The sequence below is a fragment of the Phascolarctos cinereus genome, unplaced genomic scaffold (assembly GCF_003287225.1).
Source record: "Phascolarctos cinereus isolate Bilbo 61053 unplaced genomic scaffold, phaCin_HiC Scaffold_4;HRSCAF=312, whole genome shotgun sequence".
NCBI lineage: Eukaryota > Metazoa > Chordata > Mammalia > Diprotodontia > Phascolarctidae > Phascolarctos > Phascolarctos cinereus.
The window spans coordinates 312,910,559-312,936,129 of NW_027555847.1; the positions used below are offsets into that span (position 1 = coordinate 312,910,559).

Here is a 25,571-nt window from a genome sequence, read left to right on the forward strand (position 1 = left end):
CTAATAAAAAGTCTGCATGACAGTCTAGAAAAAGAAGATTCCAGGAGTCAGAACTGACTAGCACTTTTCAGGCCCCTTCAGGGAGGAGGGGGTGCCTTGAAGAATATCACCTAAGGTTGTCTGATGTATTTTGGTCTGACTATATTCACCAAGGAGCCTTCTGATGTTGATTTGGTTTCTCAAAGAGACTTTGCTATTAGGAAGAAAATGTGCTGATACAAATATTCTAGTTGGTTTTATAGTTACATTTCTCAATGTAAATAAATAAATTGATACCCTTCTAAAAAGTCACATGTGTGCATACACACATGTATGTCAAATATATGTACATATACATGTATGTACACCGTACGTGTAGTTAGCCTCTTTCCAAAACAATTAACAGCTATTGAGCACTGACTGTGTACAAGGCACTATACTAGGTTCTGTGAGGGGTTACATAGGAAAAACCTGTCACCCTACAAATTTGGTCAGGATGAATCTGTTAATTAGGTCTTAACCACCCTGGGGGAGCTAACAAAGTTGAGAGACTGAACCTGCAAAGGTGAGAAGAACCCAACCAGGCGCCCAGTGTGGTGTTAGTGGAGAAAGATCAGTTTTTAGAGCCAGAGGGCTTAGTTTCACATCTTCCTCTTCTATTTCCAGCTTGAGTGATACTGAGCAAGTCACTGACCTTCTCTAGATGACAGTTTCTTCCGTTTCCTGAGGATATTAGACTGTCTGACTTCTGAGGTGCCTTTTAGCTTTGAATTCATGATTCTGGGACCCATAGCAGCTCCCCTTAGGTGCATTCACTTGACAAATCCTTGACTGAGCAGCCAACTAGCTAGCTCTTTCTCTCCCTCCCTCCCTCTTTCTCTGTCTCTCTGTCTCTCTCTCTCTCTCTCCCTCCCTCCTTCCCTCCACCCTCTCTCCTGCCTCTCCTCCTCCTGCTCTGCCCCTCCTTCTCTCCAGTTCTTAACTGCAAAGGTACAAGTGATACTCTTTTTTTAAAATTGAGAATTAATATAATTTTCTTTAAGCTAGAATAACAAAACAGGTGTTCACAATGTCCTCTATCCATAACTTAATATGTTTTTTTTTTACTTTTATCCTCAGCCCCTAGCACCAATACCTTACATGTAATAGACACTTAATAAATGCTTGTTGACTGACTTATACTACATATTATCCCTCAACAACTAAACTATATCTGTATCTATGCTTTAAGTAATAACATTGAAATTTATGTCAATAATTAAAGGAGAAAGTTCTCTTTTGCAGTGAATTACATGAGCTACCTTGTGGTTATCACTAACATGTCTCTAAGTCACTTTTTGGGAGCTATTTTCTTAAAACTATCCAAACAAAGAGGTTGGTGTAGGTCTTAGATAATCTAAGCTCTCACTGTAGGCATCCTCTTAGATAGCATTCCTAACAGGTAGTTTATCCAGCCTCTGCTTGAACATTTCTAGTGATGGAGATGTGTTCCAATTATTTAGTGCCTGCTATGTCTCACTGTGCTAAGTGCTTAAGGATAGAATCATGAAAGCAAGCACATAGATCATCTGTGTGTATGTGTGTGTGTGTGTGTATACATACATATATACACATACATATATATGAATGTGAGTATGTATTGTATATGTATATTTATATATTATGTAAATACAGGGAATGGGATGGGGTGAAGAAGATGAGCTGGTCAGTCATTAACCATTTTTTGAGCACCTGCTTTGTGCCAAGCACTGTGCTGATCACTGAGGATATACACACCCACGCAAACACACACACATACATGTGTGTATATCTACACAAATATACATAAATGTTAGTATATGTGTGTATCACAAAAGATAGTTCCTGCGCTCAAGAAGCCCACACAGTAATGGGAGCAAAGCCAGCAAAGGGGTCAGAGAAAGACTAGTCAGATTGGTAGAAGGAGGAAAACCAAGAGAAAGCCGCAGTGTCATGCACACCCAGAAAGGAGCAAGTGTTCAGGAGGACAGGGTGGTTAACACTGACAAATGATGAAGAAGGGTCCAGAAGGATGGAAATGCTGAAAGGTGTTTGAACTTGATAGTTAAGAGACCTTTAATCACTTCAAAGAGCTCAGTATCAGTTGAGGGATGATTTTGGAAGCCTGATTGCAAGTGGCTGAAAAGTTAGTAAGAGAAGTGAAGGTAATGAGTGTAGCAGGTTTGGTTTTTTTTTCCCCCCTAGGAGTTTGGCTGTGAAAGGAGGAGAGGTATAGGTCAATAGCTTGTAGAGATGAGAGGATCAAGTGAGTTGTTTTTAAGGATGAGGGAGACTTGACTATGTTTTTAGGGAATAGAGAAAGAGTCAGTAGAAGTGGAGAATTGAAAATTAGAGATGGAAAATGCTTGCATGGGCAAGTGAGAGGAGGGGGTTGAATCAAGTGCACAGTTAGACCTCTTGCCTTTGGCAAGAAGGGCCACCTCTTCCTCTGAAATTAGAGCAGAATAGGAATGGGAGAATGGGGGATGATGTCAAAGGGTTTTAAGATGTAAAATTATTCAGGCAAATTTCCCCTGGCTACTTTCCTGTTCTGGTAAACTGAGACCATTCTAGCCAAGAGATTAATTTCTCCTCTGGCTGAGTCTCAGAAGACTTTGTCAGAGCAATTAACCATTGTTAACACCTCTATGAACTCTTCCTTTTCTTTAATATGCCTTCAGAGTTTCCTCTTCTTGCTGACAACCAAAGTACCCCCCTGCAGGAAAATCATCTGGAAGGAAAAAAAATTAAATGTTTCTCTATAAAATTTCAAGGAGAGGATAGGGAGTACATCATAGGGGAAATTGCTAAATAAATGCAGTGTTTTTCTGGTAATCATTCGTCTGAAGAATAGAAGAATAAATTGGGTCACACAGGTAAAGACTGACTATGGGCCTTGACAACCAAGGAAAACAAGTTTAATAATTGAAAAGGTGTTCCCCAAATTCACTTGTGCTAGGAAGAGCTCTTCTTGGGCAAAGAACATTAGAGAACCTTGATTTTAAAGGAAATGTTACCTTGGTGAGAAGATAGAATAAGGGGGCAAAGCTACTTGTTTTCAGGGCAATGAATCAGAAAGAAAGGGACCCTGGTTTCTACACCTGATATACCCTGATTTGTTCTCAACCACTGGCAGACTTGAAAACTGATGTTAAGTTGAATTGGGAGTAGGTCAAGTTGAACTGGGAATAGCCCAATCACTATAACATCCAGTGGCCTGTAGATAGCTATGAAGTAGAAATTGGTAGAGTTAAAAGCTTTGTTTTGGGGAATGGGATGCCATCTATCTAGCATAAATTCAAATGTCCTCCTATCTGTCAACTACTAGGACTATTTTAAATTTCTTATCATTGTAGAGTGCTGAAAATGCAATCCCAGTTGAGCCAACATTCCAACCAAACACGATACCGTTTTTATCTATGTTTGCAGTAAATGGTCTAGTCTGAAATTGCATTTCATGTAGTAGTTTATAACATGGGCTTAGAAAGGAGTCAAAGAGCTTGGCACCTGTGAATCTCCTGACCTGAGTGTCTTCTGACTCTTCCACGGTTCTCATTATATGATGCCATACTGTGTTCTAGAAAGTAGGATAATAGAGCCTATGGTCTGATAAATTAGAGTGGTAAGCATTCAAGGCAGGCAAACTAATAAATGATCCATTTAGGACCATTCTTCTCCTGTATCAGTTCTTGAAAACCACTACTATGCAGACTTGGTCCAATATTCTCCTTGTGGGCCCTGCTTAAAGATAATTACCTTACAATGGGGTCCCCTCTTTGAGGGAACTTAAGCTACACAGTACCTTGTACACAGTAGGTATTCAATAAAATCTTTTAAAGGAAAGAATGAGTGACACCCAAGAATGAGGTCAGGAATGGATCAGATTTGTACCGAATTCTAAAAAATGTTGGGATAGTAAAGTGCTTTGAAATTTGGATTTGCAATGAATAGTTCAACTTATGGTGCAAGATCCCTGGCCCCAGTGATGTATGAGTTACTGTTTCCTGTGTCATACACTTGTTATTTGTGTTTTCCTTTGTTAGCTCCTGTTCTAAAAATCCATTCATAAACTACATGTGATTTTTTTTTTAAAGGCAGCTGGTGTTGAAGGTAAGTATTATGGTGCCTTGTCGGGTGATGGTAACAGATGGGGGTGAAAGGTCAGCAGTTTGCCTTGACTTGACAAATGGCAGGCATTTGACAGCAAATTAAATGTCAAATAAACCTGGCAAATGATTCAGGAAATCAATACCGAGTGAGAAAAGTTGTGAGAGCTTTGCATTAGACTATTTTGTCACCTTGGCACCCTTGGGAAATAAGTCTGGCGGGATTTTCAGATATTAAGGATGGATGGTGATAAATAGACAGGCACATAGTTGAAAACAACAGACTCCCGTGATTTTATGTAGGGTCTGCCTTAAATGGGCCACCCAGCTGTGTGTTAATTGTGTTATATGTATGTATCCATCATTTTGTGAAGGATCCGCAGTCTTCTCCCCTGCCCAAATGGCTGCTGACCCTATAGCTGAGCTAGGAGGGACAGGGCTTAGATGGATTGTATTTGAATCTCCAATATGTATGTGCCTGATCAAATAGAAGTAATTGGCTTTTTAAGGTCTCAGCCTTCCTCCATTAGAATAGATTAGATATTAAAAGTTGTACGTAGAGTTGACCCTCTCATAAGCAAGTCTGGACTGTGACCTGGGGCACTGCTTTTTGGTGTGGAACCAGGTTCCAGGGCCCTGACTTCAGAGGGTAGTTGGCCAGGAAGGAGGATGAGGGAAAAGGAGTTAGTTTACAATTAATGCTTAGAAAGATCCAAGTTACTGGTATGCGTATACAATTGGCTCTTAATCTTTTTAGAGATGCCCAAAAGATATGGGCCGGGAGACCAGCACCTCACCTCCTGGTTTCTTCCCATTTCCCCCTTATAATCCCACTCATCGTCTCCCTAATGTCACGGTCCTCTTCTAGAACAAAGGGCAAACAAAAACAACAATCCCACCTCCAAAATCAGGATCCGTACTGCTGCCCTTTTGTTTTTATTTATTTTTTACTTTTTATGTTTATTTTAACTTGATTTGTATCTATACCGGGGGTGGGGAACTTGCAGACTACTATTATCCTTTTATTAAGGGGATTTGTTCTGCGAAGTGTGAATTCAAAGGGCTGCCCTTGAGGAAGTAGAGGGCCATACGCAGCCTTGAGGCTGCAGGTTTCCCACCGCTGATCTAGACTTAAATGTAGAAGAGTTGGTCCATTGGCTGGCTCTGCTCCACTCCCTCTCTTCAGGGATATGCCTTCTGGTGGAGATAAATTGACTTAGTACACTTATTCTCTCAAAATGGCTCCTGAACATAACCAGTTGAGAACGCGCCCTGTAGACTACATTAAGCAGATTTAACCCCCTTTTTAGCTGTCAAATTTTAGAGAGGCTTATTTTGCCCGGTGACTTGAAGCAGGAGTGGGAGCCGAGCTCATTTTAAGTGTGACAAACAGCAATGGGGTTTGGCTTCCTAGAGCAGCATTTCATCTGAATCTCAGATCTGAGCACTCTTTGCTAATATATAATAGTTCCCATGCAAATGCATTGATTAGATAGAATGAATGCTTTTCAAAGTTTCCACAAATCTTAATCAACCTCCTTTCTCTGTCCTTTCAATAAGGCAATGAGCCTGTTGTCATTAATACTTGTCATTAATGACATCATTATAAGAATAAAAGGAAGTATGTATAGAGTGATTTTACATACATATACATATTTATATCTAATGGTAGTAATAGTGAGGGAAGAAAAAAGACATTTACACAATAACATTATTATATATTTAAAAGGAATAGCAAGTTGCACATAATAGATTTGCAGTTTCATGTGTGATAATCTTTTTTTGTTATACTGTTATAGAAATGCTTCTTTTATTCCATAAATTAAAAATAAAATAAAGTTAAAACTTTTTTTTTAAAAAAATGCATTTACATGCCTTTAAGGTTACAAAGTGCTTTCATGACTATGGATGAATTAAAAAAATTAAATTGCCTGCTGTGTGCAAAGCACTGGGCTAAGGCTGGGGATACAAATGGAAAAGTAAGACAGTGTGTGCTTCTAATGGAAGAGAGCCATCACCTCATTTGTTCCTCATAGCAACCCTATGATGCAGGTAATTCAAATATTATTACTCCCATTTTACAAATGTTGGTGGATCTGCTCACCTCAAGTCTCTCCCCACTCCAACCCATCCTCCATTCAGCCACTAAAGTGATTTTCCTAAAGCAGAGGTACAACCACATCACTCCCCCCACTCAATAAACTCTAAAGGCTCCCTGTTGCCTATAGGTCAAAACCAAAATGCTCTGTTTGTCATTAAAAGCCTTTTATAATCTAGCCCAAGGATGGGGAACCTGCAGCCTTGAGGCCACATGTGTCCCTCTAAGTCCTCATGTGTGTCCCTTTGAAAAGGGTGGGGCACATTTGAGGACCTAGAGGGCCACATGTGGCCTTGAGACTGCAGGTTCACCATCCCTGACCTAGTCCCCTCCTATCTTTTCAGTTTTCTTAAACCTTACTCCCCAATATGTACTCTTCAGTTCAGTGACTCTGGCTTCCTGGGTATTTTACCAACAAGAAACTCCATCTCTTCACTCAGGCATTCTCCAGCTCTCTTCCATTCCTGGAATGTTCTCCATCCTCCACTCCAGCTACTGATCTCCCTGGCTTCCTTTAAGGCCCAATTAAAATCTTACCTTCTACAGGAAGGCTTCCCCAACCCCTCTTACTTCCAGTGATCTCTCTGTTGATTATCTCCTATTTGTCCTGCATAAAGCTTGTTTTGTATATATTTGTTTGCATATTGTCTCCCCCATTAGATTGTAAGCTCCTTGAGGTCAGGGACTGTCTTTTGCCTCTTTTTGTATCCCCAGTGCTTAGCTCAGTGCCTGGCATGTAGTATATACTTAATAAATATTGATTGATTGATTGATTGAGATAAGGAAATTGAAGTACAGAGAGGTTACTTGACTTACCAACTCTACAATATTCCTTTCAAGATCACATAACTTATAGTGGACCTGGAATTTTTTTTTTTTTGTTATGCAACTGGGGTTAAGTGACTTGCCCAGGGTCACACAGCTTGTTTGGTATGAGACCAGATTGGAACTCAGGTCCTCCTGACTTCAGGTCTGGTGCTCCACTGCACCACCTTAGCTGCCCTGGACCTGTACTTTGAACATGAGTCTTTTAACTCTCTCTGGTACTTTTTCCAGTACAGCTTCCTTCCAATCATAAAGTTAAGATTAAAATTTTGGACCAGATGGCCATGAAGTTATAGTTAAGCATATCTCTGTCTCAAATCCTGGGATTTTCCATAACCCACCAGTAAAAGCTTGTCCTGGCAGAAACCTTACAAAAAAATAATGATATTGGGTTAGGCCAGGGGTTCTTTAACCAGGGTGTGTGTGTGTGTGTGTGTGTGTGTGTGTGTGTGTGTGTGTGTGTGTGTGTTCATGGGTCCTAGTTAAGAACCCCCTAGGTTATATACTCTCTTGGGTCATAGAATTTGAAAATACTGTCATTCCATGATTCTCTAGAAAAACCTATAGGAAATGCCTGTGAACTGGATTTTTATTATGTGTGACAGTCACATGAATAAAACCATATAACAGTCAACCACAGGTGCCTGAAAAATAGCTTCTGGGCAGATGAGGCTGGATGGGCAGGTGTGGGAGCTTCTGTCAGTGGAGAAGGTCAAGACCCAGAGAAAAGTGCTAAATCAGAATTGACAGCTAATGTGGAGGGCCAGGGGAAGTACTCAAACTGTGTACAGTACTGCATTATTCAGGATGCCTGTTTAGCCTTGGGATAAGGTCATTTAAATTTTATGGAGCCTCAACTCAGTTTGAAATGCCAGTTTCTATGTTGTTTAAATACTTCCTGGGGATTTAAAGACCTACTAGGAAGGAGGAGGGAAGAGAAAAGGAAAGGTTTGTTAGGGGAAAAAGGGATCTAAGTTTTGGGCCAAAGAGAGGCTATTAAATATTCACTTTGTGTGACTGATGTAGGCACCAATTTAGAATCAACAGACTTGAAGTTTTTGAATCCTGGCTCCATTAGTACTTTGCCCTGTGACTTTAGAGCAACCTACAGACCTTTCTAGGCCAATTTTTCATCAGTAAATTATATGACTTTTTTCTTCTGTACTTTAAAGAATAAGATATAAGAAATCCTGTACATTTTCCCAAAGTCTGCAAAAAAGGGTGGTTTTCTTAAAGGCCATTCTGCTATTATAGGTTAAAGGAGGCCTCTCTGGTCATCTCTTGGTCCAGGACAAAAAAGAAAACAGGGAAATAGATTGAGAGCTAGAAGGAATCTCAGAAGTTTCTCTCTTTGCTTTCAGACAGAGAAGTCATGTCTAAAGAATGAAGTGACTTACCCAGGGTCACAGGTAGTAAATAGCAGAGCCGGAATTTAAACCCAGGACTTCTGACTCTAAATTCAGCCTTTTGCTACCTGTCAAACTTGTCCTTTTCCACAGCTGATTTGCTCAGAACTTTGGAGGTTCACTTGGAGGCATTGGTTCTTCCTTGCCTATTTCAGAAATATCCTGCTAATTATTGTTGTTGTTGAGTCCTGTCTGACCCTTCATGACCCCTTTTGGGGTTTTCTTGGCAAAGATACTGGAGCAGTTTGCCATTTTTTTCCCCTCCAGCTCATTTTACAGATGAGAAAATTGACAAAGATTAAGTGACTTGCCCAGTGTCACACAGCTAATAAGTGTCTAAGGCCAGATTTGAATTCAGGTCCTTCAGACTCCAGGGCTGGTGCTGCAACCATTACCCCACCTAGCTGCCTCTTATCTGTTGTCCTGCTAATAGACTGACACTTTATCTCATCTAGAATTGGTACTCCCCTGAAGTTGGTACCCTTTCTAGGGTGATGACTTTATCTGAGATACTGGCATTATCTTTGAATAAACAGACTTTCTACATCTTAGCCTCCTCAGATGCTGCCAAAAAGAATATTGATGCTTTTTCCTAAAGTGTCTGTGTTTCAGTCTGGGGGGGAACTGGACCAAACTGGCACCATCTCTGCTGGTTTTTTCCCCCTTATAGTCAATCAGGGTGTAAGGCAGAGGATTAAAAAATTGAAGTGATTCCTTTAGGAATCTGGCTTTAGAAAAGAGAAAAAGGAAAGAAGTTAGGGAAGAGGAAAGCTGGAAATAAAAGGGGTGACGAAGGAAGGAAGAAGGAAGAAGGATGAAGGGGGCTTGTAAGATACAGACGGAAACAAAAGGGTCCATGTAGTGGTTAGTGTTGGACCTGAAGGGAGAGTTCGCTAAGGTACACAGGCGTCTACTGGCAGCCACACCCAGATGTAGCTTATTCTCCATTAAGGAAGGCAGGGTTTTCCAGAAGATTCTTGCAATAGGTATGTATGAGGCAATACTGAAAGATATAAAACAAACAGTATTTTTAAAAAGAATACCTACCAGTCTTAGTGAAAATCAGGGCATATTCTAAAATTGTATTATTCATAATTTTCAGTCTCTATAAAAATATTCTGTAACTATTAAGTTCAAAATTCTCAACAACAGGCTTAGCAAGAGTGACCCTCATAATAATTTAACTCACTTTTTATTCATTTCCATTTAACAAACACTTAGAGCTCCTACCATGGGCCTCAGTTCTTCATCTTTGATGAGATTGGATGGGATGGTATTTCAGTTCCCTCCCAGCTGTAGATGTCTGATCATGTAAGGCAGGAAGAGTTTTGTCCTGATGTTGTGTCAAACACTTAGTAGCTTGTGTGACCCTGGGGAGCCATTTAACTTCTCTATGCCTCATCCTTAAAATAGAGATGATATAGCAACAACCCCTATAGATTTGAGCCCCTGAGGCTCAAATAAAATAATGTATGTAAAGCATTTTGCAAACCTTAAATGCTATATAAATGTGAATCATTATTATTCAAAAGAATTCCACACCTTTTCACCTTGTGTTTTATCTTACCACTAGACCTCATTGATAGCAAAGTGAAAGGCTGACACTAATGGAATGTGAAATTGAGGGCCCAGGCTTACTCCTGTACAGTCTATCTACTCATGAATTCCTTTAATACAAGATTTCTTCATCTTTTAGTTGTCATGGCCCCCTTTGGCAGGCTGGTGACACCTAAGGACCTCTTCTCAGCATAATTAATGTCATTATATTCAAACTCGCTTCCCCTCCAAAAAAAAAAATCAAATACAAAAAAAGCCAAACTACATAAGATTACAAAGGGAGCCAATTACATTGAAATAGAGCTATCAGAAAATTGTTTTTTAAACCAAGGCCATAGGTTATGTGACATATAAAAAGTTCAAGGGGCATAGTTCCTGGGTAATTAATCATTTTATTAATCATGCTAACAATAATTAATAAAAGGGGTCAGTGACATTCTCAAATGCCAAAGATCCCCCATAGAACCCATTCAGTGCTTATATGTCATTGGAAGAGTGGGTGTTCCTGAGGGTAGCAATTGACTGGTTAACAAGTAATGAGAGAATGACTATTATAATGACAAGTGGACCTATTCTAATGAGGGGCTGGGGGACATGATTTTAACTAGACTAGAAATACAATGGGCCAGATTTCACCCAGATTAGGTTAATTCTTTGTAAGGTTCTCTGGTTGGGTGAAGTTCTCTACCCAGGATGGAAGGGCATATACTCCAAGGATTTGAGCAATTTCATCTATCAACAATGTCCTTCAGCGACTAAACAACCTAGAGGCTGCTGAAAAAATCCTGGTCCTAATTCAATAATTGATTGTTAACATAAGAGAGAAATAATCATTTCTCTCAGTTAAGAACTCTTGGCTTAGTAAGATGAGGAGATGCCTTGTCAAGGTGTCTGATCACAGAATATCAAAGATAAAATGGAACTTCAAAGTCTTGATCAATGAATATCTGAGCGGGAAGAACCCTCTAAACATTCTCAAACAAGTGATGATACATCTACCAGTTGGAAACCTGTAGTGATGGGAGCCACCAGCCTGTCCATTTCAAAGCTTTTCCTTTTGCTGAATTGAAATCTGCCTCTTAGCAACCACCATTTATTGCTTCTGGTTCTGCCCTCTGGGACTGATAGACACAAATGTAATCTCTCTTCTACATCAGAGGTGTCAAACACAGGTGGCACTGTGGCCCATATCATTCCCAAGTGTAACTGAGAATCAGATTAAAATGTAATTTGGAAATATTTAACAATAAATAAAAATACAGTAGAACATAGATGATGTTAACATGTAGATTTCTAAGTCAATAGATCTGTATGCAAGATTTAGTGAGCCCCAAAAATATATTCTGACAACTACATTTCATTGGTTTCCTTTGTGACCCTTTATATTTTATTTTATGCATTTAAAAACATTATTCCGAGAAGGGGTCCATGTGTAGGCTTCACCATACTGCCAGAGGGGTTCAGGACACACAAAAGGTTATGAACCTATTCTAGACCTCTTCTGTTTTCTTCTCTGTTAAATGAGGGGCTTGGACTAGACCAAGTCCTCAGTGTGTGTCTCGGGGTACAGTAGGACACCAGAATGGACTCAGCACTCTCAAGTGTGGCCCTTTGACTGAATCTAAACTTCCCAGAACTTGAGGACATAAAGGGCCACATGTGGCCTCAAGGCTGCAGGTTCCCTACCCCTGGATTAGATAATCTCTAAGGTCTTGTCCACATCTAACAGAGGGGAGGTAGTATAGCAGAAAGGACATTGGATTTGGAATCTGAGGACCTGTGTTTAAATGTTGGTTCTACCATGCCCATTCTGTGTGACATTAGCAAGTCATCTCATCTCCTGAGGTCTCAGTTTCCCTTTCTGTGAAATGTAGGGATTGACCGCTATGTCCTCTAGGATTTCTTCTAGCTCTATGTTAATGACTTCAAAAGCAAGAAAATGGAAGTAAAACATCTGTAGAACTTCAAGAAAACCTGGAGAAAAAGTAGATACAGATCAGATTCCATCACACCTAAAATATCTGTAAAACAAAAATTATCCAAATCCTGGTTCATTCATTTCAGTTAGTATTTAATCCAACTAAATTCTAATACACACGTGGGTGCACGCGCGCGCACACACACACACACACACATATCCCACCATCACTATCAACACCATCACCAACATTTTTAAAGTCTTGAGTTCATGGTAGCAGATTTTGACTCATTCTCTTGTGTACTGGAGAAAAAAACCTTATCAGAAGGGTAAAATGAGATATAGGAAGGCATAAGAAAATAGAATAGGAGATAAGCAGAGACAGAAATGGAGAAAACTTTATTTCTTTCCGATAGAAATAAAATTATTTCCAAGGAAGCTTGGGGGAGAGTTTAATAGTAAATAGCAGTAATAATAATATGTTAATAACAGCTGGCATTTAGATGGTGCTCTGAGGTTTAAGAAGCTCTTTTCAAATATTGCCTCTTACAACAACTCTGGGAGGGAGGTAGCTATTATTATTCCCATTTTGCAGATGAAGGAACATGGGTTGTTTTGTTGTTATTTTTTTAAATTTAATGATAACTGCAATTAGACAGAAGTGTGAGAAAACTGGAAACTAAATAGGAAATGGTTCAGGATCCAAGCTATGATGGGGGTCCTGTAGGACACCCGAATACTTTCCAGGACAATAGAGAGGGTGTGATGGAGGAATGCAACAATGCCATTACCCAGGGTATGTGTTTCTCACCACAGTAGGGAAAATCCAACTAGATGATGTCTTTCAGCTACAAGAATTATATTTTAAAGGGGAGAATCAAGAAGAGATAGAAAAAATGGTATATCAGCCTTAGCATCACTGGCTATGGTCATTCACTGAGTTCTTTAATAGAAAAGGAGATATGAAAGATAACCACCTCTACCTACTTTACTTCAGAACAACATTCAGGGATCTTCCCCCCACCCCCTGCCATGAACATCTCTTGATCTCATAAGGCCCTTTTTTTTTTTTTGCAGGGGCGAGGGAAGGGAAAGGAAGGGAATAAACATTTATTAAGTGCCTATCAAGTATAAAGCCTTGTGCTCAGTGCTTTACAAACATTACCTCATTTAATCCTCACAGAAACCCTGAGAGGTAGATACTATTATTATCCCCATTTTACAGTTGAGGAAACTGAAGCCGGAAAGAAGTGACTTGCCCAGGGTTAAACAGCTCGGAAGAGTCTTAAGGCTAGATCTGAACTCAGGTCTTCCTGACACTCCAAGCCCAGTGCTCTTATCTACTGCATCACCTAATTTTGCACATAGTAAGTGTTTAGTAAATATTTTTGAGGAGTTGACCAATTCTTCGAACTATATGTTAGCAGCAGCAGCAGCAATTCCAACATCCTATATTTAAGTAACACTTTAAGGTTGGTAAGTGTTTTTACAGACTTCATTCAGTCTTCACAATGATCTCATGATGTTGGTGGTACTTTTGTGTGTGTGTCTGGGGTAGAGGGGTGTGGCCTGGGTTTTATGAGTTCATTTGTGTAGGGAGCTTCTTCATGATATATACCTCTTTCACCAACTTACAGTTATTTGGGCTCTACTGACTGAGTGGCTAAGGGGCTTTCACAGGATCAGATAGCCAGGCAGAAGGAATACTTGAACCCACATGGTGCCTGGCTTTGAGGTCAGCTCTCTGTCTACTACGACACACTGCCTCTCTACAAATATAACTCTCCCCCTTTTACAGATGAGGAAACTGAGGTCCAGAGATTATAAAGTGACTTACTTGGGTGTCACACAGCAAGCAAGGAATGAGGCTAGATCTCAGACCCGAGGCTTCAGACAGCAAAGACAGTGTGCTTTCCACTATAATACCCTGCCCATCATGGATCCACTATTCTTGTATACTTTTGGACTGACAGAAGCCCTCTGGTGTCCCTTCCAACTCTGAGATTCCCCACTTATAAGATTCTTTGATTCTATGAAATGTAGTTTTCTGAGCCTCAAGCTAAGCTCTCTAATACTAACAAGCACAGATGAATATAAAGAGGAGGCCCAGTTTACTCTGATGTGTAGGGCTCTCTGGGAAATCAAAGAACTAGTCATCAGAGGGTCCCCCCTCCCACTGCTACCTCCCATGTCCCTGAAGAGTTAGGATTTTACACACCCCGGGAGACAATCTCAAGGAGCTATTTCCTGGTCCTGTATCTATCAATTTTCTGCAGTGTAGCCGTTGCTTTGGCCACCCCCTGGCCTCGTTATGAGAGCCTCAGAGCCGTCTTCCAACACCTTTGTGTATTTTCATTGAGCTTCCACAGATCCAGTGAAGCAGGGCTTTGGAGCTTTGGCAGCCTAGATGTTGGCTCTGATCTCATGTATTAATCAATGGGCAGTGGATAAATACGTACCATGCAGAACAAAATGGAGGCTTTTGTTTGTTCTTAGTGGCATGGACTCCTATTCTGAATGACCTCACCCCCTGCTCCAAATGTGGACAACATGGAAACAAATGTGCCGGACACGGGCGTATTGCTACTGTCTGCTGCTCAGACATGACTCTTGGGGCGACTTGAGCGGGAGTTTTTTGCAGTCCTTTTCTTTTTAAAAAGAGAATTTTGAAGGGAAAAAGGAAATAAGCATTTATATAGCACCTACTATGTTCCAGGCACTGTACTATGCACTCTACAAATATTTCATTTGAGGTGAGATGTGCCCTCCACATAAAAGAGGAAACCATTGTGTCCTTTGCTTCAAGGGGTGAGGTACAATTTCCTCAATGATACCCTCTAAGAAGGGGGCCCAGGAAGAATACTCCAGACAGACTGAGGGCTATAGCATCCCCAGTGCCTCAAAGTTAATTAAAAAAGGAGAGAGAGGATTTTCTTGGTGGATTCTAGCTGCTAACAGTTCACTTTCTGTTCTCCAGAAGAACAGAAGATTCATTAGAGAGCTCTGCTGACTCAGCCATCTGACACACATACACACACCCCTCCTCTCTTTCCCTCCTTCTCCTTCCCTCCCCTTGGCTACCAACTCCCTCTCTCCCCAGACAAACATGCTTGAAGGGGCAGCTGGGATGTAAGATGTAATGGGAATAGATGTACTGCATGGACTCCAGACAGCCTAGGTTACAGCTCTGCTGACTCTGCCACTACTTAGCTGTGTGACCTTAGGCAAGTGACTTAATCTCTTTGGGGCTAAGTTTCCTCATCTATAAAATGAGAGGACCAGGCGAGACTCTTGTCCAGCCCTAAATTTCCATGACTCTCAGTGTTTTATTTATATAAGCAGAAAAGATAACCTGGATGCTGTATTAAATGGAAAGCACGTATTAGAAACTGATGGTTAGGTAACCTGATGTCGATTGTTCACGTACCTCTTCTAATTTAGTTTCTGTTGTTTTTTCATTTTGTTTTACAAAAAAAAAAAATTGCTCATTTTTTGTTCAAAGAGGTCCATGACATCAGGGAGGGGATGCCATGACATGTAAGTGAGTTGGATTTAAGTGAGGAAGGGCTGTGCAAGGTCACCAGCCTCACTCTCTTCTCCAGAACCTCTGGGTCCAGTGGCAAGATATAGATCAGGACAACAGAAGATAGCTCTGGTATTGCTATACCCTCCCCCCCCAAAAAAAAACACAGGAAATGCCCTTGGCACAGTTTTTTAATTCTGCATTTGCTGGTGTTGGTTTCTCCTCTAAAATCTGCTTTTTTAAAAAGGGAGTGTAGATTTATTTATCTTTAAATCGCTGCCTCTGAGAGTTGGTAGCCACTGTGAGCTAATGTTCTTCTCTCTGCAGAATCACCAGTTGGATGGGCAGACAGGAGGCTTTGCAAACCAAAGCCCTCAGTCTTAACTATTGGCCTGTGTATGAATTGTTTGCTGAATATGCCCTTAGTGTTCATTCTTTAATGCTGAATTTAGAGTGAATAGACCTGTGTGACCTTGTCACTTAACTTTCCTAGATCTAAGTTTTCTCGTCTATAAAATAGGAAGTTTGGATCAGATCAGACACTCTTAACTTGAAGTTTGTGAACGTGCTTTTAAAAAACATTTGATTATTGCATTTTGATAGGATTCATTTCTTTGTGATCCTTTATATTTTATTTTGTGCATTTCAAAACATTATTCTGAGGAAGAGTCCATAGATTTCACCAGATAGCCAAAGGGGTCCATGATAGAAGAAGCTAAGAACCCCTGGAGTAGATGATAACAGTAGCTAGGTTTTATATAGCACTCTAAGGTTTGCAAAGTATTTTACAAATATTATCTCATTTTATCCTCATGATAACCCTGGGTGGCAGGTGCTGTTATTACTTCCATTTTATAGATGAGGGCAGCTAGGTGGCACAGAGGATAGAGCATTGGCCCTGAAGTAAGGAAGACTTGAATTCGAATCTGGCCTCAAACTTGTACTAACTGTGACCTTAGCCAAGTCACATAACCAACCCTGTTTGCCTCAATTGTCCTCATCTGTAAAGTGAACTGGAGAAGTAAATGGCAAATCACTCCAGTATCTTTGCCAAGAAAACTCCATGGACATGACTGAAATGACTGAATAACAATAATATAGATGAGGAAACTGAGGCAGACAGAGTTTAAGTTACTTGCCCAGGATCACAAATCTAGTAACTTTATGCAGCCGGATTTGAACTCAGGTCTTCCTGAATCCAGGTCCACCATTATTCACTGCTACTCTTTAGCTGCCTGGGGTGATTTCTAAGGTCCCTATACACTGCAAATCAATGCTATTAAGAAGAATGCTTTAAAAGAAAAAAAGAAGTCTTGTGTTCTGCTCTCATTCAGCTTCATCCTAGCTAGTGATCCCTAAGCCACACACTCAGGAAAAATATAAGGTTATTTCAAACATGCAGGTTTCAAAAGCACAATGTGGGTATGATATCAAAGAATAGAGTTAATTAATGGATTTCCTGGCCCAAGTAAGTTTTGAAAAAAGGGGGAAACCTGGATGTTGACACCGAAGAGAAGGAAATATTTCCACATTGAATCAATGAATAAGCACAAGCCTAGCTCCCCACAAGCCTTTCCTCCTTTGGCCATAGCTCTTTGCTTGATCCCCCCCTTTTTTTTTTATCATTTTCAGTCATGTCCAACTCTTCATGACCCCATTTGGGGTTTTCTTGGCAAGGTACTGGAAGGGAGTGGTTTGCCTTTTTTTTTTCTCCAACTCATTTTACAGATGAGGAAACTGAGGCAAACAGGGTTAAATAACTTGCCCAGGGTCACACAGCTAGTAAGTGTCTAAGGTCAAATTTGAATTCAGAGATGAGACTTCAGGCCCGGTGCTACAACCACTGCACCACATGGCTGATACTCTCTTACACTCTTCCATATCATTTGTATGATAATCACCTATTTATGGGTCATGTCCCTCTATTAGACTATAAGCTCCATGAGGGCAAGGACCAAGTTTTATATCAACTTTGTGGACTACTCTACCTGACATAAACATTTCATTAATGCTTTTTTTTTTTAATGTAAGGGAGGCAGGAATGAGCAAATCATGTGCAAGGGATAACAAACACATTTTCGTAGAATCAGTGACAAGGGAGCATGATATTAAGAAACTGGGTTGGTGAAATGTGTAAGAGAAGGAAGTCAAATTGGTAGAGGGGCCTTGAAGGCCAGGTAAGGGAGTTTAGGTTTGATAAGTGAGGAAGCATTGAGCAAAGGCATGGTATGATTTTCTTTTTAAAAGATACTTGAGAAAAGCCTGCTTTTGCACTGGTATGCAGGAAGGAGAGAGAGACCAGACATAGAGAAACTAGTTAGGATACTACTTTTGTAATCCAAGCATTAGGTGCTAAGTATTCACCCTTAAGGAGCTAATATTCTCAACACATACAAGCAGATATAAACACAGACATGAGGATATAGATGAAAACATGGCACAGAATCCCAGAGGTGAAAGAAAACTAGGAGGGTGGTCTAATTCTACCTCCTTGCTACCTAGCTGCACTCATGTGTCCATCTCTCTCTGAGCATGTCAGTATGTCATAGAATCATATTACGTCTTAGAACCGGAAAAGACCTTGGAAGTCCACCTCCCCACCCATTTCAGGAATCTCTTCTATAGTGATTTTTGACAGATGGTTGTTCAACCTATACTCTCTATCCATCCAAGATAGCCTGTTTCCATTTTGGAAAACTGTTAGCTGTTGTTGTTACTTTTTAACCCTTGGAAAAGTTGCTTCTACCTGTTGGTCCTAGTTTTTTGCTTTGGAGCTACACAGAATAAATTTAGCTTGTTGCCACATGACAGCCCTTCAGATATTTCAAGCTAACAACCATGCCCTTCCTCTCCCCAACAGTACTCCTAGAGAAACATAACAGCTTCAACCATTTCTCATGAGTGTGTCAAAGAATCTAGAACATGTTCAATCTTTCACATTCCCATAGAACATTAGTTCTTCTCACCGTATAACATCCATGAAGAATGCAGAATATTTCTCCATCTCAGATCAGCTATGGACACAGCACCATGGTCTCTTCTTCTAAAGCTAGGGTTCTTAACTGTTTCTATGTCAATACATGCCTTAAACAGTCTGGCGACATCTATAAACCTTTCTTAGAATTGTTGTTCAGTTGTTTTTCAGTCACATTGGACTATTTGTGACCCCATTTGGAGTTTTCTTGGCAAAGGTAATGGAGTGCTTTGCCTTTTCCTTCTCCAGCTCATTTTATAAATGAGGAAATTGAGGCAAACAGGGTTAAATGATTTGCCCAGAGTCACACAGCTAGTAAGTGTCTGAGGCAAGATTTAAACTCAGGAAAATAAGTCTTCCTGACTTCAGGCCTGGCACTCTATCCTCTGCAAGACCTAGTTGCACCTTTCTTAGAATGATATTTTTTTAAATGTATAAAATAAAATAAATACAAAGGATTATAAAAGAAATCAATTATACTAAAACATAGGAATCCAAGTATCCAAAAAAAACCCCCTAAAAGTTCACTGACCCCTGGTTAAGAATTCTTAATTTATCTATTCTAAAGCCAGTAGGAGCTATGGTTACTGACTTGATAGACAGTATGCAGTGGGGATTGAAGATAGAAACTGGGATCCACACCCTAGGATAGCCATTGGATGGTAAGGAATCTTGGGTGCTGTTGACTTTTCCAGGTTTGATATGGGTACCACCAAAGTATAAATATCCAGCTCTTTTTATGATGCCTTTTCCCCCTTATCTCCTATAATGCTTTTTTTGTGTGTGTTCTTCTTTTTCTCTTTCTTATTGTACCCCTTTTCCTTCTATCTCTGCTTCTGGTTTTAAAGAAACATTGTTTTATGTGTGAGCATTCTTGTAAGAATGAGCTGTTTAGAGGAAATACACAACAAATATCCAAGGAATTTTTTAAAAATCAACTTTAAAATACTTCAAAATAAGTTACAACTAACCTTCCCTTTTCTTCTCCATCCCCCACCCCCAAGTAGCCTAATCCCTAGAAGACATACAGAGCTCCTGAATCTTTAAGGTTTTTAAGAAGAAAAAAGGATACTGTTGTTTTAAGGCTATTTGAAAAAACACAATCTTGATTTAGAAGCAGCTTGGGCCAATGAATGAAGTGCCTGAATTGGAAGGAAGATCTGGGCTCAGATCTTCCTTCTGACACTTACTAGCTGTGTGACCATTATGAAATCATGTAACTTCCCTGAACCTCAGGCAATGCCCTAAAATTTATCTGCAAGCCTATAGATAGGTCAGTGTTCCATTTGAGTTTTTAATGATCTTTGGAATAGCATAAACAGCTATTTCATCATCAGTAGCAATGATAGATATTGCTTTCAAGTATCTCTTTTTCTCCACCCCCCCAATCCCACCTTTTATTTATATTGAAGTGGCTCTGATTTCTCTTCCTTAAGGTAATAGCAGTGTTGTATGGACTGCCCAGGAAGAATCTTGACAACTGAGTGCTCTTTTCTGTAATCAAAGCCATACGTGAGAAAATCAGCCACTCTCAAGCCCCGCACTCTTCGGTCCCTCTGGCTAGCTCTGGGGAAAGCAGGCCATTCACGGGGGCTGTGTAACAGTTTTCTTGTGAGATTCAGAATAGTTTGCACAATGGTCCAAAAGAAGTGATGAAAACGTGTTGCTTTTCTTTCTTGGGAACTTCTGTTCTGAAACAACTGAATGAGACCTTTACAAATGCGGTGGCAGCCTCCTCCCTCGGTAAACCTGGCCATGTTCCCAGTTTGGAGACTGGGAACACCAAATATTCCGCTTTCTGGGAGCCCCAGCAGCCTGCCCTGAAGACTGTCTGCAGCTAGCAGAGCTGGCGTCACTGGGTGGGTGTTGGGGAGAGAAGGGAGGGGGTTCCTCTCAGAGGCCATTGTGCCAGCTTCAGAGTTTGCCAGATGCCTCAAGGACCTAGCCCTTGGTTACATCGTCCTGCGGAGGAATGTTGGCTAACAGACAGTCTGGCTGTGATCAGAGCTCAACTGCAGGCTTTCTTCTGTTTTTCCTTTAATCCGTCATCTTCATTCAAATCCAACTTGAGGAAAACAAAACAAAACAAACTTTTGTTGGAGGAGGAACCCTGGCATCATAGGTGAAGGTCTTTTTGTGGTGCTGAGAGTTTCTAGTGAGCAGGATGAGAAGCAAAGGCTGAGTTGAATTCCAGTGGGGTTAGCTCTGAAGCCACCCGTGGAGTGGCCAGGGGTAAACACCAGCTGCCTCCGTCAGAGACGGAGGAGAAACAGGATCCTACGAATCGGTGAGCATCAGCCCAAGTTTTATGTGTCAGGTTTGCAGCCAGTTTTCTGAGAAAGGGCAAACAGCTGGGGAAACTAGGGGCAGAAGTGGTTGCTCGAGGGTGTGACCCAGAGGTGGTATACAAGGCTGTTGTTGCTGAGAGATGAAGATGTGTGCATTTTGGAAAGTGTGGTAGCAATGCTGGGAGTATCCCTGTGAGGTCACTGAAGAGAGAGTAAGTGACTAATGTCTTTATCACCTGTTGTGGGATAGAGCTCGGGAAGCCTGTTTCAGTGACATGTGGAGGAAGTCTGCTTTTCCAGGTTGTGTATCAGGGACTCAGGATTGCATTTGTGGCTTGGGCATTGGGCTATTGTGTATTGAAAACTATCATGCTGAAGATGTGACCAAGGAGACAGGTCTTTATTCCCATTGGGTCTGAAACTGCCGGCCAGGTGCAACAGAATGTGTTTCTTCCGGTGTTTCAAGGAAGCCCCAAACCTCTCTTTGTTTGTAAGGCTGCTCTGTCAGGAGGAATCTGGACAGCGGGTTTTATTATTTATTTGAGTTTTGATTCCTTTTATATCATTGTGATTAGTGAATTCAATTTAATTTTCTTTTAAATGCACCAAGTGGTCATGGAAAAGGTTGCCAGATCTAGAAATCATTTGCAGATTGTAACATTAGCAACAAAAGAACCTTTTATTCAATGAATTCATTTAATTTTTCTTTTTCTGGAGCTCTCCCCTCATCCTAAGTCTTTTTTGCTAGTTCATACAATGCAACATTATTCTTCCTTGGAATTTCTTCCTTTCCAGGCTGAAAAACTCTACCGTCTTCTAAATACATTTACCTTGATCTTTGTCTTCCCCATCCAGTATCATTTTTTTTCTTGATAGAATTCTCTTACTTGTGCTTTGGTCTCCCAGCTTCTTTAAGAAGATGCTAAGATTTTTCTGAATTCTTCTTTTGTCACCATCAGAACTTTTCTTTGGTCCCTCCCTCCTGTTCTTTTGCTGTGTCTCTGGATTGTGCCCCATCTGTGTTCTGTGCCTGGCCCAGTGAATGTTGCTGAAAATGAGTTGAGGGGAGAATGGAGCTGATTGCTAGCCTGGCATCAGGAGCCTGTTTTTCATGCCCCTCACAGAGAACCTCAACATTTGCGGCTTCTGCTGCCCTTCTGGTCCTTGATAATGACAAGAGGCAAAGATCCACATGCAATCTGGACCTCTCAGATGTTTCCGTAATTCTGCTGACCCAGTTTTAGCTTTATAGGAGTAACAACTGTTTTTTCCCCATTGGACCATCCCCCAATTTCACTCTTTCCACTGTGTTGGCTTATGTTCCTTCCTGGAACCACAGGTTCTACTGCCTTGCAGTCAATTGATCAGTGAATCAACAAGGATTTACTGAGTGCCCACTTTGTGCCAGGGACTTTGCTAGATGCTAAGGATACAGCAACATGAAGGAAACAGCTTAAAATCTCTAGATAGCTTATGTTCTTTTTGTAGCAGAAATGTCTGTGTAACCCGGGGAATATGGCTATGCTTTTTTGCTTTTCTGTTGGACATTTCTTCTCTCCATGAAAAGGACAGGAAACACTGTGGCCAGTTGTGTGCCCCCGAGTTCCCCCCCACAACCCCATCACCCTTGCTTTCCAGTCCAATGGATTCTGTATAAAAGAAGCCCATTTGAAGGCCATATACTGTTGATGCTGGGGGATAAAGGAGGGGTTCAGAATCAGGAAATTTCTGCCCAGGAGTATCATTATAGTTGTGATGTAGCCTCTCCAAGTGGGAAAACCATAAGTAGATGTGAAGGAAGGCAATAAAGTAAGGTAAAATTCATACCTTACTTTTTTTAATCTTCCTCTTTGGAAGACTCTCGACCAGTGAGCCACATCTTGTTTTTTTTCTTCATCTGTCATGTTTGCTTTTGTATCAGGAGTCTCCCAAGGGCAATATGGCTGCCTTGCCCAGTGGAAAGATTTGCTCTGTGTTTCCCTGCACTTTTCTCCGAGCAAAATTAATTAATTAATAACCCAGCAGTCTGTAAGCTTGCCTCAGACAGCCATTCTCATTGGACTAATTGCTAGTCCGGGTTTTCTGGGTGACAGTCATTCCACAATGAGGCTCCTAATTAATCTCTGCACAGTTCTCACCAGAAGAAAGGCTGATAAGAAGAAACATCCCCAATTACCATGAGAAAGGAAATGTCAAGATCCCTGTCAAGTTTTCCTGGAACCCACCCCTTGCATCAGATGAAAATTACCATTAGCCCTGAGAGGCAGACTCACTATTAACTATGAAAGTGAAGGGAATGTAAAGGCTAAAGTTCCTAAGACCACACAGACTGGGTTCAGAGAGTATCTACACTGTATATATCGGATGTCTGTGTACTCTTGTTTAATAACGCTGATTATGGTTTCACTTGTAAGATGGAGTAAGGGGCACCAGGTTGGAGAAAGAAATTTTTCTGCTGCCTCAAACTGAACAGTTCTGTTGGTTTTCATCTGGAAAAGCTAAAGCTTTCTTTCTTTTCTGTGTGTTTATGCTTACAGGACAGAAAATTCTTCACCACCGAAGTGACGTTTTAGAGACTGTCGTCCTGATCAATCCTTCAGATGAAGCAGTCAGCACTGAGGTAAAGCCAGTCCAGTCAGCAATATGATTCTGGGGCTAGGGCTCCTCCTCCTCTCCCCACCCCATCCCACTCACAGAGGGACAGGGCAAACATCCGAGCTTAGAGGAGGCTAGAGAAGTGGGGCTGGGGAGGAAAGGAAACCTGTAAACTGTTGCCAGCACCCAGTAATACACCTCCTCCAAGCCCAGTTTCTTCTTATTAATCAGTGAAGAATTTATCTTACTGTTTCCCCTCCCAGTTTTGCCCATGTTTTATTCTAAATTGGTTTCTCTGAACTTAACCCTCTTGCACCTTTAGCAAAGCAAAGGTTGAAGAAAACAGGGGCCGGAACTGGTCTTTGTAAGTTCAGAGTTGCATCACTTTGCTGGAGGAGGTTGGTGTGGGTGCTGACATGGGTGGGGGGAGGGAGGAATGGGCAGAAATCCTCTGTTAGATGTACAAATAGAAAAAAAGAAAGTTGAAGTAGGGGCTCAAGAGACATATCATAGGGTAAGTGAATGTGGATCCCATCTCTAAGATAGCTAGGGGAACCCTTGTATCACTACTCTGCTAAGTATCCTTTTGGAGAAAGTCAGCAGAAGCCCCATGCTCTGAAATTCAAAGTGTGCTCTAAAATAGGAACTCACCTAAGGCTAAGAATCTCATCACTGAGGCCAGGGAATTGGTCTGGCTCACATTCCCATTTCCTTTATTATATGGAACACTGTTTGGCAAGTGGGATGTCACTCAAGGTTCAAAGTAGCCATAGTCCCTGTAGGCCTTCATTACACTTTCACTATCCCTTCTCCTGGCTCTCCACATATCCTGTAGCTAGGCCTAGTGTGCTCGGACATGCTGAGATTGATTCCCACTTCCGCCCCTGACCTACTCCTTCAAACTGGCAGAACCCCTTTGACTATCCATTAAGAAACAGGGTTGATGAGCAAAGTGATGTTGACAGCCATATATCAGTGACTTACAAGTCAGGAAGCAATTTTGTGGCTGAAAAAAGCCAGAGGTTTTATACACGAGTTGGCAGACTGCCTGCAGAAGCCAGTAGTCATGGAGGAAGGAAAGATAAGGTCAGACATGTATTTATTTTCAAGACTCTAGCAATGCCTTTGGAGCAGATAAGATGGTAGCAACACACCAAAAGGCAAAGTGCACTCAGCGGTGCTTCTTCCCCAAAAGGAAAGTAAATTGACTTGACCCATCAAGGAGAGGGTTGCGTTTTAAAGAGCCCGCTGCATGACAGGCTGACTTCTCCTGGTAGGGACTTTTGTTAAGGTATATGGATATTTCTGCAGTGCAGTCAGACTAGAAACCCAGTTGAAGGGTTCGTTTTGCCCCTATTTACCATGAAGATTCATGCTGACTGTGCTAAGACGTCAGAGTTTGGAGGCATCTCTTTACCTACCAATGGGAAGGAATGGAACCTTTGCTGGCCGGAATTGACCAAGTATGTACACAGGTAACCTATTACTGGCCAGCCTGGCAGCTTGGAGGTTAAGGTTAGTCGTTAGATATCATGAGGCATATTAGTCATGATTAGTCATTATATAATATGATGGCTGAGGAAATATCGGATTCTACTGTACTTGGTGGAATTTGGTAGAGCTTTAAGTCAGCCATTGACTCAGAGGCCACATGCTGTCAGTGGACACTTCAGGGTAGCCATGCAACATATGGACGGACAGTTGTGAGAGAATTGCACTTGGAAGGGTTGCCAATTATTATTTTCTCTGGTAGATCAGGAAGTAGCATTAATAATAGGCTTTCTGCTGACCTCAGTGATTGGCCCTTAGCTGCAGTTGGGAATCATCATGACATTTATGGACAGTTCACTGCATGGACACCCTATGGGAGAGCAAAGCCACAGAATTGGGGGGGCAGCCTGTTGACTCTCAAGAGCTTCAGAGTCATGCAAGCCCATGGTCTTGTTCATCTCTCCTTGCTTTCAGGTGCGCTTGATGATCACAGACGCCGCCAGACACAAGCTGCTGGTGCTGACCGGACAATGCTTTGAAAACACAGGAGAGCTGATCCTGCAGTCAGGCTCATTCTCCTTCCATAACTTCATAGAGATTTTTACTGATCAAGAGGTGGGTTCTTGACCAGAAAAGGCACATCATTTTGTTTAAACATTAAGTATATTATGTTGGTTCAGCTTGACAATATCAGGTTAATTTGGGTAGTGGGGGTGTAGGTGGCAAGACAGTGAGAACGTGCCCTCATATTGGAAATGAGGATGGATATGGCCAACGCCTGATCTAGTTTTTA

At 41.2% G+C, this 25,571-nt stretch overlaps 1 protein-coding gene across 2 annotated transcripts in view; it reads left to right on the forward strand.

Annotated features, from left to right (window-relative positions):
• MAP1B (microtubule associated protein 1B) overlaps positions 1–25,571 on the forward strand; it is a 121,388-nt gene that overhangs the window by 67,635 nt on the left and 28,182 nt on the right. The window contains exons 1-3 of one of the 2 annotated variants that reach the window (XM_020998391.2): positions 20,593–20,691; positions 23,230–23,312; positions 25,253–25,393. In XM_020998391.2, the coding sequence (XP_020854050.1) occupies positions 25,262–25,393 (132 nt within the window). In that variant the 5' untranslated portion in view covers positions 20,593–20,691; positions 23,230–23,312; positions 25,253–25,261. Of the gene's footprint in view, positions 1–20,592; positions 20,692–23,229; positions 23,313–25,252; positions 25,394–25,571 lie in introns of those variants that run through there. The other variant, XM_020998390.2, reaches the window with a different exon arrangement.